A 21,657-nucleotide genomic window follows, 5' to 3' on the forward strand; every position below is an offset into this window, starting at 1 on the left:
TTCTCCAGAAGCTAACTCTAGCTGGGTAAGAGCTCATTAAAGACACTGATTGTGTCTCCTGGGTGGCGCAGTGGTCTAGGGCACTGCATCGCAGTGCTAGCTGCGCCACCAGAGTCTCTGGGTTCGCGCCCAGGCTGGGCTGGGTTCGCGCCCAGGCTCTGTCGCAGCCGGCCGCAACCGGGAGGTCTGTGGGGCGACGCACAATTGGCATAGCGTCGTCCGGGTTAGGGAGGGTTTGGCCGGTAGGGATATCCTTGTCTCAGTATATAAAATGTATGCACTCTACTGTAAGTCGCTCTGGATAAGAGTGTCTGCTAAATGACTAAAATGTAAATGTAATTGTGTCTGAATACCGATACTACATACTTATACGGCATACTATTTACTCATCGTCGCACACTATTTATCACGTACTGTTTAGTCAAAAGTATACAGTATGCCATGGCGGTAACGAAGTATGGGCTCCTGATTGGCTGAGTAGGTGGGGTGAGGCCGAGTGCAGGTGGATTTTTCCAAATTCAACAAACATTTAGTTGTTGAGCCAGCCAAATAATAAAGCCTGAATAGAATAGGAATGCATCTATAGGCCTACTCAGGTTGGTTATAGGCAGACTATCACATTCGACATACAGTGCCTTCAGAAGGTATTCATACCCCTTGACTTATGCCACATTCTGCTGTTTCACTGCCTGAATTCAAAATGTATTAAATTGTTGTTTTTTCACCAATCTATAAACAGTACCCCATAATGACAGTGAAAACATGTTTTTAGAAATGTTTGCATATTTATTGAAAATGAAATACAGAAATATCTAATATATACTGAACAAAAATATAAATGCAATATGCAACAATTTCAAAGATTTTACTGAATTACAGTTCATATATGGAAATCAGTAAATAAATTCATTAGGCCCTAATCTATGGATTTCACGTGACTGGGAATACAGATATGCATCTGTTGGTCACAGATACCTTTAAAAACAAAAGGTAGGGGTGTGGATCAGAAAACCAGTCAGTATTTGGTTTGACTGCCATTTGCCTCATGCAGCATGACACTCCTTCGCATAGAGTTGATCAGGCTGTTGATTGAAAGCCTGTGGAATGTTGTCACTCCTCTTCAATGGCTGTGCGAAGTTGCTGGGGATTGGCTGGAACTGGAACATGCTGTCGTATATGAGTATTTATACCCCTGAGTCAATACATGTTAGAATCACCTTTGGCAGCGATTACAGCTGTTTAGTCTTTCTGGGTAAGTCTCTAAGAGCTTTGCACACCTGAATTGTACTACATTTGCACATTATTATTTTAAAAAATGCTTCAAGCTCTGTCAAGTTAGTTGTTGATCATGGCTAGACAGCCATTTTTAAGTCTTCCTATAGATTTTCCAGCTGATTTAAGTCAAAACTGTAACTAGGCCACTCATGAACATTCAATGTTGTCTTGGTAAGCAATTTCAGTGTATATTTGGCCTTGTGTTTTGGGTTAATGTCCTGCTGAAAGGTGAATTTGTCTCCTAATGTCTGTTGGAAAGCAGATTGAACCAGGTTTTCCTCTAGGATTTTGCCTGTGCTTAGCTCTATTCCATGTATTTTTATCCTATAAAACTCCCTAGTACTTGCCAATGACAAGCTTACTCATAACATGATGCAGCCACCACCATGCTTAAAAATATGAGGTGGTACTCAGTCATGTGTTGTGTTTGCCCCTAAACATGCCTCAAACATAACACTTTTGTATTCAGGACAAAGTTAATTTCTTTGACAATTTGGCCTATGCATGCCTCTGGAGGCTCTGCAATTGCATCACACCCTCCATACGGAGCCTCAGACCACATTTTCTAATCAAGCATAAACTGTCTTTTAGCTTTAGCGCTGAAACCTGTAGTGGCGGTCACTCCTCAACCATGATATGAGTAATGTTGATTTTCTGGTCTGAGGCACAGACGTATGGGCGAAAGGCCAGCAGTCAGCGCTAACCTTCTCTGGCCACACACACACGCACGCGCGCGCACGCACACACACACACACACACACACAGTGTTAGGTTATTGATTGTGAGAGAGCTGGGGGACAGATCGTAATAGGCAATTTGTGAGTACTCTGACATAGGGGCCAGATAAAACCATCAGCAGAGCCAATACATCACCACTCAGCTGTCCAAGACATGATTACTTCACTGCAACTGATCACATTCAAATGGTCAGGCCGGTGACATCATCATTGACAATCAGTTGTGTTTAGATGGCCAGTCTGTGACATCATGAATACTTGAAAGAATTGTTCAGCTCACTTTAGGCATTCCCACTGCCAGCCATTGTTATATTTGGGTCATTCTTGATTTTTTTTAACATTATGATAACATTATGCCACCAGTAGGAGTAATAACACCAATGATGGTAACACTAATGACACATTTTAGATAATTGAGGATTTTCTAAAATTGATGCCACATTCAGTATTCTCAAATCTAAGGCCATTTACCCTTTCAAAACCATTTACTAAAGTGATATGATTAATCCTTTTGCTCGTAATATAATTTAAATTGAGTAACACCAATGACACTTTATTTAGAGACACCAAATTATCAATGGAATCCTAAAATGTATGACATGCTAAAGTGTATAAAACTTTGGGACACAATATGTTATGTTACTTGTTATGTGTGACAAAACTGCACATTTTAGAGTGGCCTTTTATTGTCCCCAGCACTAGCTGCACCTGTATAATGATCCTGTTGTTTAATCAGCTTCTTGATATGCCATACCGGAGGTGGATGGATTAACTTGGCAAAGGAGAAATGCTCACTAATAGGGATGTGAACAAATTTGTGCACTTTAGAGAAATAAGCTTTTGGTGTGTATGGGACATTTCTGGGATCTTTTATTTCAGCTCATGAAACATGGGACCAACACTTTACATGTTGCGATTGTATTTTTGTTCAGTGTAATAGTGATTTGTATTGTAAGGGGGGACTTGCTGATGTGTAGTACCCCGTTTTGTGCTGTTTAGGAAAACTAAGAAAACTGATATTATGCTGTACATGATGGATACGGAATCAGACCTCAGAAGAAACTAACTTACAGTGATTGCTGTAGGGGAGAGTGGGGAATGTTGAGCCATTTTATACATTCAGCATCACTACACCAAGGGAAATATAGTATTATTTCTAACAAAGATATCTACATATATTTCAAAATGTTGTCTATCCCTGGAAGTAATCAGAATTCATGCTGTCCAAAAAATTGTCCTCTTGGCACAACATACGCCGGATATGGGGTAAGTTGAGCATAGGGACAGGACAAGTTGAGCCACCTTGGGGTAAGTGGGTGATGGTGCTGGTAGGTCAAAGTTTAATTCATGGAATGGGGGTGTGGTATATCTTAAATGTATGCCTACGTTCAGATATTTTATTTTTTGTCAATGTACCTGGTCAGTGTCATTCAGTCCATTTTTTCATCCCTTCCTGCTGCTCGAATGGACTTCTTCCTTTCTCTCACTTCCTTGGCTGCTCTCCCAAGAACCTCAAGGGGGGCTAGACCCCTGCTTGTTTTACATTAAATGTACAGTTTGTAACACGGGGCATGATGATGGCTGCTCTCTGAAGAACCTCAAGGGGGGCTAGACCCCTGCTTGTTTTACATTAAATGTACAGTTTGTAACACGGGGCAAGATGATGGCTTCTCTCCCAAGAACCTCAAGGGGGGCTAGACCCCTGCTTATTTTACGTTAAATGTACAGTTTGTAACACGGGGCATGATGATGGCTGCTCTGTAACAATACAAATGCACTTTACAAACAAAGTCTAACTTGAGTTCATGGCTCAACTTACCCCAAGGCAAACATTGAATATATTAGCCGACACAGCTACAATGATGCACTTTCATGCTAGGTTTAGGACCTCATATTGTAGCTTATAGAGACCAACTGATCTACTTTGATTGAGACACAAGCATCATGAAACCTATAACGCAATAAATTCCTTTGACTTGTGAAAGTAATTTTTGGAAATAACTTGATTACCACTTTTTCTATGTGGTTTCTTCTTTCAGACTCCATGAAATGATGACCTCTTCCTAAATCGTTGGTCACATTAATAATTGTGTGTATGATTTCCTAGAAACAAAGGGTGGCTCAAATGACCGTTTGGCTCAACTTATCCCACTCTCCCCTAGTTGGAATTCAAGCACACTGCTGAACATAACACGGACACACGTGCACATAACGTCTTCTTCAGGGAGTGATTAAGTATTTTAAAAGACAAATCATCAGCAGAGACATTTCTAGAGAGCCTTCAGAGCCATACTACTCATGATGACATCCCTAACATGTTCTTATCTGCTCTCTCCTGTGTGTGGTGGGACAGACTGATTGACAGATGTTGAATCTAAGGCCCTATTCCCACTATTGAATAATGCAACCAAACCATACTACACTCTTGAATAATGCAAGAATTTACTAGCATGTGCAGACAATTAAAGGGTTTATTTCCTCATATGTAGGTTTCTCATTACCTTTCAGCTTCAAGACAAAATTAGAGTTGCTAACAGCAGTCTTCATCAAGTAACAATAGACTAGACTATTAATCCACTCATACAAATATCAAAGTACAGTAAGCCTACCATACAACATTACAACAAACCAAGCTTCATTTTTATCAACATCATGCAAATCATTACGTGGTAAAAGCAAATTGTGAGTATAAGTGAATTCACTGCCACAAGCTGTTTTATATGGAAGCTCATACCTGCCACAAACATTTTATATGGAAGCTCATACCTGCCAGAAACATTTTATATGGATGCTCATACCTGCCACAAACATTTTATATGGAAGCTCATACCTGCCACAAACATTTATACAATGACTCATGATTTGTCATTGTGCACAATTAGTCTGATCAACTGTAGCCTAATGTTAACCACAGCTGCAGGTAGTCTAGAGAAACCATCTGGACCTGACCAGGGCAAACGTAACATATTTGTATAGCCTAAGCTATGTATTTATAGCTTCAAATAGGCCCATTTATTTGTGTTCTGGAAAATGTGAACGTGATCAAATTTGGTTTATATTCAAACTTCGGCTGGCTAGGTTACATAGGCCTTTTAAATCCAAAATGATTGATTGACTGTATGAGTATATTTTTAATTACAGATGCAAAGGCCTGAAACCCTGCATACAGCGAGCTCAGCCCTGTTAGTTTTATTGTCCAATCGCAGTGGTTGTCTCTTTGTCCATGTAAAGGGTTTGTTTCGTCTTCACTAGGAGCAGGAGTTTTCCCAGCCTCCTGAGCATAGTGAATGACACTCTGCAGTAATACCCTCTGCGGTCAACACAGCCAAGGTCGACATCGGATGTTCCAGATGCAATCACATCACATGCACCTGCATACACACACGCATGCATACATATTTTTGCAGGCTCACAAACAGACATGTTCACACACATTTACAATATACACTTTTACAATATTTAAACTTGCAAACATTGAGTGCACACAAAGCCCTTGTAATTACAAGCACAATATGACTATAACCAAAAAGCAATTGACCAAACATGATAAGAAGTATAACATAAATGACCTATTACATAAAGCTGTATGTTCAGGCCTGGAACACAAAGTTGCACGCTGATGTTGACCCAGCAGTGAGATATTTGTTTTTCACTCAGGCACATGGTTTACAGTAGGCCTTCTATTCAGAAAGCGAGAGCAAGAGAGACAGATGCACATACACTAGACACACACAACATACCAGAGGGGGAGAGACAGCGAGGGAGGACAAGAGAGAGACCAAAGAAAGGAGCATTTGTTTTATTACGAAGCATCACTGCCGCTGGCGAGAAAAATACAAAAGGTCATCTTTATTATTGTCTCACCACGGTTTAGGAGAGAGGGATGGATGTGGAGGGAGAGAGCAGGGGAAAACTCCCACCATGCATGGTGCGTCTCTAGAGTGCATGAGACACGTGAGACTGTGATGTTGGACACATGACAACAGTCCCCATGGAACATGACCAGAGGAGAAACAACACAGCTCTTCACCATTGTACTTATTATCTACAGTCACACACAATTACAACAGCCCTTTAGAATTAGAACATTTCATTAAAGCAAATCAGTGCTTCCAATTCTCTCGGTTTTCTTTGTGCATAATCATTGCTTTATGTTCTGAGAGTAGCCCGTCTTTTTTTCTCTTGCACCTGGACATAACCAACTTTGCACAGGACTGCTCAGAGGCGGCATGTGTCTGTGTGAGCTTGCACATTGGTGCGTATGTGATCTGTACTCTGGTACATAGGGGACAGATGTTCAATGTTCCTGTGTGTGCCTTCTGTCTGCCGTCCTCTGGGGACATTCTCTGTAGGAGTGAGTTGTGCATGTTGCACATGTGTGTAGAGACAGAGTGTGTGTGTGTACTTGTTTTCCTACCTTTTCAGGACCCCAGTGTCCTAACAATTCACCATAATGTCCTGACAAGGTAGTAAAACAAGAACATTTCTGAAAAGTCAACTTTTTTCATGTCCTGAATTTGTTCAAATGCTATTTTAAGCTTAACGTTTGGTTTTGGGGTTAAGGTTAAGTTCAGTTTTTTGGGGGGGTTAAGGTTAGAGTTAGGTTAAGGAAAATATGATTTTTAATGGTCAAACATTTTTACTCTCCAAAAAGTCCTGAGATTTCATGAAAATAAAGGGAAATGTGTCTTCCGCATTTAACCCAACCCCTCTGAATCAGAGAGGTGCAGGGGGCTGCCTTAAATCAACATCCACGTCGCCCGGGGAACACTGGGTTAACTGCCTTGCTCAGGCATTGAACGACAGATTTTTAACTTGTCAGCTCGGGGATTCGATCCAGCAACCTTTCGGTTACTGGCAAAACGCTCTAACCACTAGGCTCTGTGTGTGTGTGTGTGTGTGTGTGTGTGTGTGTGTGTGTGTGTGTGTGTGTGTGTGTGTGTGTGTGTGTGTGTGGCTATCGGCAGTTACATAGGCAGCACTTGAATGACCAGTCTTTCAGTGCGTGTGAACTGTTGGGGCGAGAGGTAATATGACCAAAGGCCCAGCGTGATCCTCACTACTGTGCAGCTAGGCACACACACACTGCAGAAAAACAGTCTGTCCGTAGTACAGTACAAAGACACACACTGCAGAAAAACAGTCTGTCCGTAGTACAGTACAAAGACACACACTGCAGAAAAACAGTCTGTCCGTAGTACAGTACAAAGACACACACTGCAGAAAAACAGTCTGTCCGTAGTACAGTACAAAGACACACACTGCAGAAAAACAGTCTGTCCGTAGTACAGTACAAAGACACACACTGCAGAAAAACAGTCTGTCCGTAGTACAGTACAAAGACACACACTGCAGAAAAACAGTCTGTCCGTAGTACAGTACAAAGACACACACTGCAGAAAAACAGTCTGTCCGTAGTACAGTACAAAGACACACACTGCAGAAAAACAGTCTGTCCGTAGTACAGTACAAAGACACACACTGCAGAAAAACAGTCTGTCCGTAGTACAGTACAAAGACACACACTGCAGAAAAACAGTCTGTCCGTAGTACAGTACAAAGACACACACTGCAGAAAAACAGTCTGTCCGTAGTACAGTACAAAGACACACACTGCAGAAAAACAGTCTGTCCGTAGTACAGTACAAAGACACACACTGCAGAAAAACAGTCTGTCCGTAGTACAGTACAAAGACACACACTGCAGAAAAACAGTCTGTCCGTAGTACAGTACAAAGACACACACTGCAGAAAAACAGTCTGTCCGTAGTACAGTACAAAGACACACACTGCAGAAAAACAGTCTGTCCGTAGTACAGTACAAAGACACACACTGCAGAAAAACAGTCTGTCCGTAGTACAGTACAAAGACACACACTGCAGAAAAACAGTCTGTCCGTAGTACAGTACAAAGACACACACTGCAGAAAAACAGTCTGTCCGTAGTACAGTACAAAGACACACACGCATTCATTATTCTTCCTGAATTTCATTTATAAAAATTAACACCAGCGATCCATCTTTTCCATTCTTCTCACACCCCCCTCATCACATTCCTGCTACATGTGCTTTCCATCTCTTTCTAAACTCCTCTCTCACGTTGCAGAATTCCTAGAATGGACGAACCATGTCAATGGAAACCCAATATGGCTGAGGTGGTATTCAGGATTGTGATGTATACTTGACATGGGACATTGGACATCTATTTCAATTTTCTCATCCTCTCTTTTTCCAAGGAAATATCTGTCTGTGTGTGACTGTTGTCTCCTCTCTGGTGACCAGAGCTAATGTTATTATGTTGGAGTAGACAGAAGGTCTGCCAGGTTCATAGGAAGTCATTGTAAAATCACACTCATCAGATTAGACTGCTGACACACTGGGTGGTAATGGCTTTTCCTACCACTCAGAAACACATTTCAGCCTATTGCAGGCTAGTTCAGGTGTGGATGAGCCAGAGAAGGAAAGACAGAGAAAGGAACAGAGAAAGGGACAGAGATGAGAGAAAGCGGTGAGAGATGAGTCAGAGATACCAGGGTAGCACCATTAAGTCCGTCTGTGTCCAGGAATGATCAGAGGGAATGAACGGCTGGACTGAGCACCCCAATACGACCAGATGCTCTTTGATAGTGTGACACACACACACACAGGAGACTAATAGAGAGTAGGAGACCATAGAAACTAGCCTTCACTGCTGCTCAGAGAAAGATGAGAATGATGAGAGAGAGAGAACGATTAGAGAGATGACGAGAGAGAGAGAGAGAGAGATGTAATGAGTGTGTGTGTGTGGGGGGGGGGGGGGGGGGGGGGTTGGTTATATAAGGTATTGACACAGCAGTGTCTGGGTTGTGAACGAGAGGTGACTGTATTGATTAAATGCTATCCTGCTGTTTTTCTGCCTCATTATTCAATCCATCAGTGATCTGAGATTAGCATCAACAACAGCTAGGGAACACCACACACAGAGACTGCCTCTTTGTCTCTCTGTTCCTGACCTCAACCAAAGACCACAACCCAATCACTGGCTGTTCTGTTTGGCGTGGAAGGGCATTCAGTGCACATTAGGTAAGGGAACATTGGCTCAGCAGAGGTCCGCCTGTGCAATGGGCTGGCAGGATGATACCATCCCTCAGTTATACAATTTAGTCATTTAGCAGATGCTCTTATCCAGAGAGATTTACAGTTAGTGCATTCATCTTAAGATAGCTAGATGGGCCAACCGCATTTTCCCTTAATAAAGGAGCTTTCAGCAAAGTAAGAGCTAGTATGGGGGGGGAAAAAGTTAAGTGCAAGTGTTAGTTCACAAAAGGCATTTGGGGGGGATTAATTAAGATGCTCTTGGAAGAGGTAGGGTTACAGATGGTTACACCATTTGGGTGCCAGGACAGAGAAGAGCTTGGACTGGGCTGAGAGGGAAGACTGGGAATTCTTACTAGGATTAAATGTCAGGAATTGTGAAAAACTGAGTTTAAATGTATTTGGCTAAGGTGTATGTAAACTTCCGACTTAAACTGTATGTCCACTCAAGGCTAGGCGTCCCGCTAGCGGGACACCTGTCGATATCCGATGAAATTGGAGGGCGCGCAATTCAAATAAATAATCCTAAAAATGATGGATATTAAACATTTATGAACATACCAGTATCTTATATCGGTTAAAAGCTTAAATTCTTGTTAATTTAACTGCATTGTCCAATTTACAATAGGCTTTACAGCGAAAGCATACCATTCGATTGAGGACAGCGCCCCACATCAACATATTTTTCAACCTGCACAGGCTTCATAAAATCACAAATAGCGATTAAATAATCACTTACTTTTTGAAAATCTTCCTCTTATTTGCAATCCAAAGGTTCCCAGCTACAACATGCATGGTCGTTTTGTTAAATAAAATCCTTCTTAATATCTCAAAAAGTCTGTTTAGTTGGCGCCATCGATTTGAGTAATCCACTCTTTCAACATGCAGACAAAGGAATCCAAAAAGCTACAGCTAAACTTTGTTAAAACAAGTCAAAGACTGATTTCCAACTGACTCCCAGTACCAAAACTCAAAATTCTTCCTCGTTTGGGAAGAAACAAGCCTGAAACCTTGAACAAAGACTGTTGACATCTAGTGGAAGCTATACGAATTGCAATCTTGGAGCTGGAATTGCATAGGACCCATAGCTTTCCATTGTAAGAGCATAGGATCTCAAAATAAAAATGTGGGTTGGTTTTTCTCCTACCATATCAATTGTGTTATAGTCTCATACATTATTTTAACATTTCTACAAACTTCAACATGTTTTCTCTCCAATGGTACCAATTATATATCCTGTCTTCTGGGCCTGAGTAACAGGCAGTTTACTTTGGGCACATCAGTCAGGCGGAAATTATGAAAAAAGGACCCTAGCCCTAAGAAGGTTTTAATGTTAACATATGTGTTATAAAAATGTGGAATTTCCTCACTACATGCAAATATGAGCGTTTCTGCATCTCGCCAGAAGAAACAGGCCACCTACATTTCCTTGTTGTAAGCAAATCACAACACACACAATTCAGTGATTTCAGGATGTGGAGGACTGCCCCGTGGAGGTTCAAAGAGGAAGGCATCCGATCAGCCAACATCAGCGCAGCAGAAAAGAGCTAGCTAGTTTTCAGAATATACTGGCAAGACATTCCAAAGCATATCAATGTAATGAGCCAGCTTATATCTGCCAATGTGATTTGTAACTTTGCAGGCTGACATTAGCTTCATTAGGTTACGCTAGCTAACCTTTAGCTAGCTAGCTAACCAACAACCACAGAGGTTAACGCAACTGTTTTATATTTAGTGTCCGATCCCATCTGCATCAACATCAAGCTCAGCACCAGGAACTAGTGTAAGTCACATTCTAAAATCGACTAAATCTTTCCCTGACTCCTCCATGATGAGCAAATACATCTGCTGGAGCTAGGCATAAACATGGTCCGTGGCTTGTCATAGTTGGTGTGTTTACAAGTAGGCTACAACTTCTACAGTAGTTTTCTGTATTATGGAGGCTTAGTTGCTTGTTCATGGAAGGCTTGAAGTCTAAATTGGAGAAAGGGAGGTATTGGTAAGGAGGGGATGGTGTGGGTGGGTGGGTGACTGACTGATGTCTGTTGGGGGTGGGTATTGTGTGTGAAGGTTAGTATGCATGATTTATTGACATGTAAAAAAAAAAATAAAATAAAAAAATGTTTTCATGTTGCATTTATAGTTTTTCATTCAGTATATAAAACACATGTCAAGTGTTGGTCCCATGTTTCATGAGCTGAAATAAAAGATCACAGAAATGTTCCATATAAAGCTTCTCTCAAAGTTTGTGCACAAATGTGTTTACATCCCTGTTAGTGAGCATTTCTCCTTTGCCAAGATAATCCATCCACCTGACAGGTGTGGCATATCAAGAAGCTGATTAAACTGCATGATCATTGCACAGATGCACCTTGTGCTGGTGATAAAAGGCCACTCTAAAATGTGCAGTTTTCTAACACAACAATGCCACGTCTCAAGTTTTGATGGAGTGTGCAATTGTCATGCTGACTGCAGGAATGTCCACCAGAGCTGTTGCCAGAGCATTGAATGTTAATTTCTCTACCAAAAGCCACCTCTGCTTTATCAAATTTGGCAGTATGCCCAACAGGCCTCACAACCGCAGACCACGTGTAACCACGCCAGCCCAGGACCTCCACATCCATCTTCACCTGCCCCATATTGGCGGTGGGGTTATGGTATGGGCAGGCATACGCTAGGACAATGAACATAATTGCATTTTATTGATGCCAATTTAAAAATGCACAGAGATATCATGACGAGATCCTGAGGCCCATTGTCGTGCCTTTCTTCCGCCGCCATCACCTCATGTTTCACCCCGGCCCCATGTCGCAAGGATCTCTACACAATTCCTGGAATCTGAAAATGTCCCAGTTCTGCAATGGCCTGCATACTCACCAGACATGTCACCCTTAGTGTATGTTTGGGATGCTCTGGATCGACGTGTACAACAGCCTGTTCCAGTATCCCCCAATATCCAGCAACTTCACACAGCCATTGAAAAGGAGTGGGACAACATTTCACAGGCCACAATCAACAGCCTGATCAAACTCTATGCGAAGGAGATTGCATGAGGTAAATGGTGGTCACACCAGATACTGACTGTTTTCTGATCCACACCTACCTTTTTTTAAAGATATCTGTGACTAACAGATGCATATCTGTATTCTCAATCATGTGAAATCCATAGATTAGTGCCTAATGACTATTTCAAGTGACTGATTTCATTATATGAACTATAACAACTGAAATTGTTGCATGTTGCGTTTATATTTTTTATCAGCGTAAATAACCATCATATCGAAGTAAACTTAATCACGTGAAGATATGGTGTGGTCCTTCCACTACGACTCGGGAAAGCATGCAGTTTATTGGACTTTCCATATGAAGTAAGTTATTATGAACTTCACAGGGTGGTGAAAGTGCAAGGTGATTAGCTTGATGCTCCTTTCCAATAAATATTGAGGGTCTTATTCTGGTGACATGATCGATGCTTGGCTGCCATTTGAAAAATGAAAACAATATCGCTCTTTTGTCAATAATAATCTCATCATGTAGGCTATACCTGCACTGTATCCGCAAGCTTTTTTTTTTTTAGAGTGCACGTGCCAATACCGATGGAAAAGCACTTAACTTAATGGGAATTTAAAATCGCAAACTTTTTTTGTGCACTACGTCATCATGCACAGACTTTTATCAGCAACAAGTCAATTTGATGGAAACATCTGGTGGGAAAATTTGCATATTTTATTTATGTATATTTTAGATTAATCGCATGAAGGTCTGTCGCAAATTAGATGGAAACCTAGTTACTATAGCATACGTAGACATGGCTTGTATTCAAGAAAGCATTTATTAGCTCTGCAGACCGAGGTGAGTTCACACAGCAGTATGCAGGAACAGTTATGGCAATGTATGACATATACAGAAGAAGAAAACTATACTAACGCTTTAATAAATACTAGTTCAATAAAGGGAATACTTGCAAATGGTGTATTTGGGTGGTGCAGTGAGGTGTTCTGAGTCACTTTGATACAAGGGGAGATCGTTGTTATGGGACCTTTCACATCTCGAGTCATCAACCTCTTTGTATCCAAGCGGTATCGTCTGTGAGAAAGACAAACGCTATTACACATTCATGAGCAATCGTTGTGTAACGTTACTGTCTGTATTCCTACTGTAGCAACATGGTGTAGCATGAGACATCTCACAGACACGTTAGCTAGCTAGCTACTACACACAGGTGTGGTTACTCCAAGAATAATTTGAGTCCTCAAGCCAAAGTCATTATTTTACCCTCTGCCATCATCATCAAAACATTTATACAGTTTTGCTCCTAATGTGAGGCACTGAGGCTAGTTAGCTAGCTAGCTAGCTAGCGATAATATTAGACTACAGTACATTTTAGGTATAGTAAACACAGCTAGCTAGCTAAATTTGGCCAGCTGTGGTACTAGCAAGCCCTGTTATGGCCGAATTGATCACCAAATTGTATTGAACAACACTGCCTTGTGTAAAAAAAGCTTATATTGCTAGCTAACTACCGACAGCAAAACAACTTACTCGTTTGTCATTTACCATTCTGAGTCCTGGTCCAGCAATTATTCTCACTGTCTCAACTCCTCTTCAGTGTATTCCGGCTCAACTAAATAAGGCTGTATGCTCCTATGTAAAATAACATAAATGTTTGGTCACCCAGCTCTTCTTGGAAAGAGGAATCATCAGAAGCAGCCATTGTAGCTAATTATTTAGCCATCTTGGATAGACAGTGCGCGGTAACATAGCCCCGGTGAAACTGTAAACTAGTACTGCTCCTGTTTTGAAAAGCCTGCCTTCGAGAGCGGGAACAAGAAAGTATGGCACCCATCAGGCTTTAGTAATTACAAAGCCAGGGGAAATGAGTCAACCTAGACATCCTGCAACGTCCTGGCAGATAGGAACCAATGGCTGTATTGAACAAGGACAACCTTACCTACTCGCTGCTTGCGTGATCGTGCAATTGTTGAAACACAAAGGCCACAATGATTGCTACAAAACATGACACCATTCATTGAACTCTCACGGCACAAAAATACAGCTATAGTGCATAATTATGTCAAACACCCTCATGTAAGTAGACTGAAAAAAAACACCCCAACTAGTGTCTAGTGGTGAAGTTTCCCTTTAAAGTAGATGGCCCTAGCTAACAAAAAGACAGTACTAGACAACAGATTAAGACAAAAATTATACTAACCACTCCTGGAGATATCAGGAGTAATAACAACAAGTTACATATTCTCTTTCACCCAAGGGGTTATGGTTAGTGGTGGTTGAAATTATATAAATGTGGTTGTAGCCTGTAGAGTTGGACGCTTCTACTGTAAGAGAGTAAAGGACAGGGTGTTGTTTGAGTTACTCTGAAAACTTGTGGTAGCTCCCTGGGCTAATGCTTTGGCTTTACCTCAGTGGGCTAAATACAGAAAAATAGGGTTCAATACCCAGTCATTTACATACACGTATGCCTTGTCTGACTGTCTCGCGCTCTCTTCATCAGGTACTGCTCCTCTGCGACATTAACAAGATGAAGAACTTTAAGCGACGTTTCTCACTGTCCGTCCCTCGCACCGAAACCATAGAGGAGAACGAGTTCACCGAGCAAATCAACCAGCTCAACATCCAACACACTCAGGGTAAGACCTTTAACTCTACCCAACAATGCCCAATGACACACAGCAATCCTCTCCTCTGTCCTCGTCTCCAGTGGGTCTTGCTGCTATGAGCGTTGCTAAGGAATGACCAGTCCCTTTCACAGCGTATTGGGACTATATTTAGACACAGGAAGCTCAACGTCCTGATCCCAGATCTTACATTACTCCCTCCATGCATTCCTTTATTCATGGATCAGGCTATTCTTGGATCCATTTGTAATCAAACCACCAGCCCAGTCATCTCTGTACCAGCCCCGCTTAGTCTCCACAGCCTGATTAACAGCACTGATTTCCGGCTGGGCTGAGGGAAGGCTGGGGGTTAGAAGAGGTTATTAAGACACACATTTATACAAGCTCTGAGTGGAGAGGTGAAGGAGAAAGAGAGGTGTGAGAGTAATAGGGGGTGCCAGGAGCTGAGGCTGATTAGCAGGGTTCAAGACACATTTATACAAGCAAATCTCCCTCACTGTGGTCTACTGGGTCAGAGTAACACCCATCCTCTAATCTAGCACCAGTCTGCCCTGCAGCAGTGATAGAAAACAATATTCACAATATTGATTATTATTTTAATTATATCAATATTGTACATCTCCAAAGTCAGCTTTGGCAATATGTAAATGTTTACGTCATGCCAATAAAGCAAATTGAGAAGAAATTCAAAACCTTTTAAACAGTGTGTTCTTGGTGTTCACCATTTCTCATGCTGTTCACCATTTCTCATGCACGCTTGACCTCAGTTACTTCTCTCACGATTGAGGCAGCTAACCTTGTACAGAAGTTTAGTTTATTAGGATCCCCATTAGCTGGTGCATATGCAGCAGCTACTATTCCTGGCTTCCACATAAAATACATGTACATGAAAGATTACAGAACAGTTTTAAACAAGAACAACATGGAGCACACTGGGATTCAGAATAGAGGTCTGGATGGATGGGAATGTAGCGTTGTGTGATGCCAGCCGTTGTCAGCTGTCTGGGGGAAGCAGCTGTGTCTGTGATCTAACCCCAGAGAGTCCTGTACCCCCTGATGCAGAGAGAACTCAAGGTCTGAGTGAGTGAGTGAGTGAGTGAGTGAGTGAGTGAGTGAGTGAGTGAGTGAGTGAGTGAGTGAGTGAGTGAGTGAGTGAGTGAGTGAGTGAGTGAGTGAGTGAGTGAGTGAGTGAGTGAGAGTGATAGAAGTGTTAATAGGCTCTCTGTCAATCCAAACATTCTGCCCTTCACAACCCCTTCTTCCATCACAGCCTATTTCAGACAATAACTGAACAAAAATGTCATAAAGTAATCCTTGATTTGAATCAGGGCAATGCTGTCCAAATGTCTGTCCATGTTTGGAGACAGACTTGGCTCACATTTTTACAAGAATTAACCACATTCTCTGGATATTCCTTTCAACTCCTAATGAGGTTGGGATACATCAGAAACAGACCTTTAAATAATGTTTTTTTCACATTAAAATATAGTTCAATTAAATTCCCTGACACTGAAATACCATATACCATTTACAGTGGTCACATTTATTGCAAAAAAAGAGAATAACACAATCAGCTCGCAGATCAGAATTACCATCTTGGTTCGTTAGGGAAGTTTTATCAACATAATATCGCCTTCATTCGCCCATCTCAGCTGGTAAGCAGCTACATCAAACTTAAAATGACAAAAAAAAGTCAGTCACACCTGAATTAGGCTGATTAATTCCGTATCTCATCCCACAGGCTAACAATCGCAGACACGCACACACACCGCACATCTACAGTGTTACAGCTAACCTAATGAGACATTCCAAATCAGTTAGGATTCACACACAAGCCTAACACAATTACCACTCCACTACTGCAGGGCTAGCTCCTAGCTCTCTGTGTGTCTGTGTGTCTGTGTGTCTGTGTGTGTGTGTGTGTGTGTGTGTGTGTGTGTGTGTGTGTGTGTGTGTGTGTGTGTGTGTGTGTGTGTGTGTGTGTGTGTGTGTACCAGGGAGGCCACCTGCCTGCCACTGCCACTCTAATCTTTAAGTCAATCTAATACCTAGTTAATATCCAGTGCAGCTTGTCAATTAAATCATCATTTTTTGATATTCTAACAAGTGTACTGATAGAAAGATAAATCTAATCAAATCAGTTCAGATCATTACATCAATCACTGTCATACTAACTTTTAACAGAGCCAGCCAGAGAAGAATGGATGTAGAAACATATTAGTAGCCTACAACTCTGTAGAAACATATTAGTAGCCTACAACTCTGTAGAAACATATTAGTAGCCTACAACTCTGTAGAAACATATTAGTAGCCTACAACTCTGTAGAAACATATTAGTAGCCTACAACTCTGTAGAAACATATTAGTAGCCTACAACTCTGTAGAAACATATTAGTAGCCTACAACTCTGTAGAAACATATTAGTAGCCTACAACTCTGTAGAAACATATTAGTAGCCTACAACTCTGTAGAAACATATTAGTAGCCTACAACTCTGTAGAAACATATTAGTAGCCTACAACTCTGTAGAAACATATTAGTAGCCTACAACTCTGTAGAAACATATTAGTAGCCTACAACTCTGTAGAAACATATTAGTAGCCTACAACTCTGTAGAAACATATTAGTAGCCTACAACCATAAGTTTAATTAGAAATCACATGTAGTGAGGAACCTAAAGTCAGCAGACAGTTCGGGCTCCATTTTAACAAACCTAACGCAGTGGTAAATCTATGTGCTCTATTTGAACAAACCTAACGCAGTGGTAAATCTATGTGCTCCATTTTAACAAACCTAACGCAGTGGTAAATCTATGTGCTCCATTTTAACAAACCTAACGCAGTGGTAAATCTATGTGCTCCATTTTGAACAAACCTAACGCAGTGGTAAATCTATGTGCTCCATTTTAACAAACCTAACGCAGTGGTAAATCTATGTGCTCCATTTTGAACAAACCTAACGCAGTGGTAAATCTATGGGCTCCATTTTAACAAACCTAACGCAGTGGTAAATCTATGTGCTCCATTTTAACAAACCTAACGCAGTGGTAAATCTATGGGCTCCAATTTAACAAACCTAACGCAGTGGTAAATCTATGGGCTCCAATTTAACAAACCTAACGCAGTGGTAAATCTAAGGGCTCCATTTTAACAAACCTAACGCGGTGGTAAATCTATGGGCTCCATTTTAACAAACCTAATGCAGTGGTAAATCTATGGGCTCCATTTTAACAAACCTAACGCAGTGGTAAATCTATGGGCTACATTTTAACATACCTAATGCAGTGGTAAATCTATGGGCTCCATTTTGAACAAACCTAATGCAGTGGTAAATCTATGGGCTCCATTTTAACAAACCTAATGCAGTGGTAAATCTATGGGCTCCAATTTAACAAACCTAACGCAGTGGTAAATCTATGGGCTCCATTTTAACAAACCTAACGCAGTGGTAAATCTATGGGCTCCATTTTAACAAACCTAACGCAGTGGTAAATCTAAGGGCTCCATTTGAACAAACCTAACGCAGTGGTAAATCTATGGGCTCCAATTTAACAAACCTAACGCAGTGGTAAATCTAAGGGCTCCATTTTAACAAACCTAACGCAGTGGTAAATCTATGGGCTCCAATTTAACAAACCTAACGCAGTGGTAAATCTAAGGGCTCCATTTGAACAAACCTAACGCAGTGGTAAATCTATGGGCTCCATTTTAACAAACCTAACGCAGTGGTAAATCTATGGGCTCCAATTTAACAAACCTAACGCAGTGGTAAATCTATGGGCTCCATTTTAACAAACCTAACGCAGTGGTAAATCTATGGGCTCCATTTTAACAAACCTAACGCAGTGGTAAATCTATGGGCTCCAATTTAACAAACCTAACGCAGTGGTAAATCTTAGGGCTCCATTTTAACAAACCTAACGCAGTGGTAAATCTTAGGGCTCCAATTTAACAAACCTAACGCAGTGGTAAATCTATGGGCTCCATTTTAACAAACCTAACGCAGTGGTAAATCTTAGGGCTCCAATTTAACAAACCTAACGCAGTGGTAAATCTATGGGCTCCAATTTAACAAACCTAACGCAGTGGTAAATCTATGGGCTCCAATTTAACAAACCTAACGCAGTGGTAAATCTAAGGGCTCCAATTTAACAAACCTAACGCAAAATCTTAGGGCTCCATTTTAACAAACCTAATGCAGTGGTAAATCTAAGCTCAGTCAGAAATATTTGTAGCTATTTTCACTATTACATTTATTAGCGCACTTGCTGGCGTTGGCGCAAAAGGGCTGGGTTTTGATGAATAAACAAGTTGTGGGTGTGTCTAGGCTTGGCCCCTCACTGGCCAATCAGAACGTGCTCCATGGCGAAATATGTGGTTGGTTCAAGTTGTGTATTTACTGTCTTTTATGTATTGCCTTGGAATCAATTCCAACTCCAATGTTAGTCTGTTATTGTTTGTCAAATGGTTTACAGAAACTAAATAACAAAATGTAGACATATCTTTGCTAAATATGTTAACTTGAACCCATTTGCAGTCCACATTGTTCCAAGTAATTCCATGGCTTTGATGGCATTCACACGGATATAGGGGCTAGGCCTATTATAAATTGCATTATGGCTGAGCATGGACATGCCAAACATTGTCAATAAGCAAGATACATTCATTATTGATAAGGCATAAAAAGATAACTAATAATTCTAATCAAATTCTGAACAGAAAAACAACTTGTTTAAAAAAAGCTATTGCACATTTACAGGGACCATAATTATATAATATTAATAATAAAACAAGGCAGACTATGGAGGTTTTTACACACATCCAAACTTTTCACAGTAGCTGGAAAAATACAGTACCAGTCAAAAGTTTGGACACACCTAGTCATTCCAGGGTTTTTCTTTGTTTTTACTATTTTCTACATTGTAGAATAATAGTGAATACATCAAAACTATGAAATAACACATATGGAATCATGTAGTAACCAAACCAAAAAAGTGTTAAATCAAAATATATTTGAGATTCTTCAAAGTAGCCACCCTTTGCCTTGATGACAGCTTTGCACACTCTTGGCATTCTCTCAACCAGCTTCCAGTTTTATGAAGATACTCCTACACATTCACACTCCAGAATGTGTGAATGTGTACAACGCATCCGACGTTGTAACCATAAACCATGAAGGTGAATCATACTATTTAAAATATATATATATATTTAACTAGGTAAGTCAGTTAAGAACAAATTCTTATTTACAATGACGGCCTAGGAACAGTGGGCTAACTGTCTTGTTCAGGGGAAGAACAACAGACTTTTACCTTGTCAGCTCAGGGATTCAATCTAGCACCCTTTCAGTTCCTAGTCCAACGCTCTAACCACTAGGCTACCTCCCGCCCCAATAAGATTAATAAGATTGGTTGTAATAAAATTAAACTGAAAAACAAGAAAATAAATGTAAAATGTAATGATTTCATAAAATCGACAGGATAAAAAGACATGCATTGCTGTTTGAAACGGAAAACAAGCAATTTTTTTACAGGTTACAGTTTTACAGGTTACAGATAACTTCTAAATACGAGGTTCACCGGTATTCAGAGGTACTCATCTCTCGTTTCATGATGGGCATGGACACATAGCCTACATCATGGAGGGGTTTTTAATCATGTCCAAAACGGGACCTACATGACTAAAATAATGTGGGCCTCCATACAATGCATAGATAAAAAGTGAATTTCAGCTCACAGTTTTACTCCTCTCAAACTTGATATTTTAAATTAATAATATTTTAATTAATGATTAAGATTTTTTTCCAAAAGGTTTCAGGAGGCAAACCCTTTATCGGCAGTCTTGCCTACTTCGCGATTGCATTGGGCAGGCCAAAAAAGCCTTAATGGAGAAGAGGGCAGGCTATCCTTGGTTTTTAATCAAACGAAATGGGGAAAAAATTAGATTAATGTAAACATACAGGCATCAAAAGCACATTGGGCTACGCTTGTTCCATGTGCATATGGGCAGTGTGTCGGATAGGCTGCGTTTCCGCTGTCAAAATGCATGCCATAACAAACTGTGTTACCGCTAACACCAGCTTTTGGTTGGGCTTAAATATCCCCATCAGCACACCCTGAAATTAGCACTTTGGATCATGTTTTTACAGGACACATCTCAAATATTTCCACCCCTCCCATCTGAGCGCCAGCGAGCTGATATAAGACAGGTAAATTGCCAAACATGGCATTATGGCTGGAAAATGCCAGTGCACCCGTTTTTACATGACGAAATTGCAAACTAACATACGTTTGACACTAGAGCCGCCTTAACGCCAGCAAGAAATAGAGCCCTTCATGTCTTTGTCCACTTCTCCAATGATTGTGTTTCCTAACTTGCCATGTGAGAGCCTGCAGTCTGTCCTTTACTACATAATTCACTTCATCAGATAAATATCTCCCATCTCAGACAGGATAGGACTAGAACATTGTGTGTGTGCATGTCTCACCTGACCTGGCCCCAATTAAGAGCAGACAGATCAAAGGGTTGCTGTAACTGTGATATTTAAATGATGAGCCAAACAGGCTCCCTTTCATTCTCTCTCTCTCTGTGCCCACTCACAGCAGGAATATTAATCAAACTTAGAACCATTCATCTATTGCCACTTCCTTCCATCCAATTCCCCCTCTCTCTCCTTCGTTGATCTCTCTATCGCTCTTTTGTCCCATCTGTTTTTGTCACCTTATTTTTCTAAACACTGAGAGCTACTTGCCTCCTAACTTTTAGCTCAACTCAAATCTAACATCTAAATCTCCATCATCACCTGTATGGATGTACACCCAAAAATGGTCTCTGTGTGTAGGAGTAGCCAGGGCTTTTTCATTTCCACTAATAAAAGGCTGTGATACTGTATCTGTCAGAGAGAATAAGTAGACAGAGAGGGATACAGACAGAGAG

General features: G+C 40.9%; 1 protein-coding gene across 1 annotated transcript in view; it reads left to right on the forward strand.

Moving 5' to 3' along the window:
* The window catches only part of LOC120020922 (cyclin-dependent kinase 18-like), a 124,936-nt gene that overhangs the window by 89,224 nt on the left and 14,055 nt on the right, over positions 1-21,657 (forward strand). The window contains exon 4 of the mRNA XM_038964562.1: positions 14,599-14,734. Coding sequence (XP_038820490.1) covers positions 14,599-14,734 — 136 coding nt within the window. The remainder of the gene's footprint in view (positions 1-14,598; positions 14,735-21,657) is intronic.

The sequence above is a fragment of the Salvelinus namaycush genome, chromosome 2, assembly GCF_016432855.1.
Source record: "Salvelinus namaycush isolate Seneca chromosome 2, SaNama_1.0, whole genome shotgun sequence".
In the NCBI taxonomy this organism is placed as follows: Eukaryota; Metazoa; Chordata; class Actinopteri; order Salmoniformes; family Salmonidae; genus Salvelinus; species Salvelinus namaycush.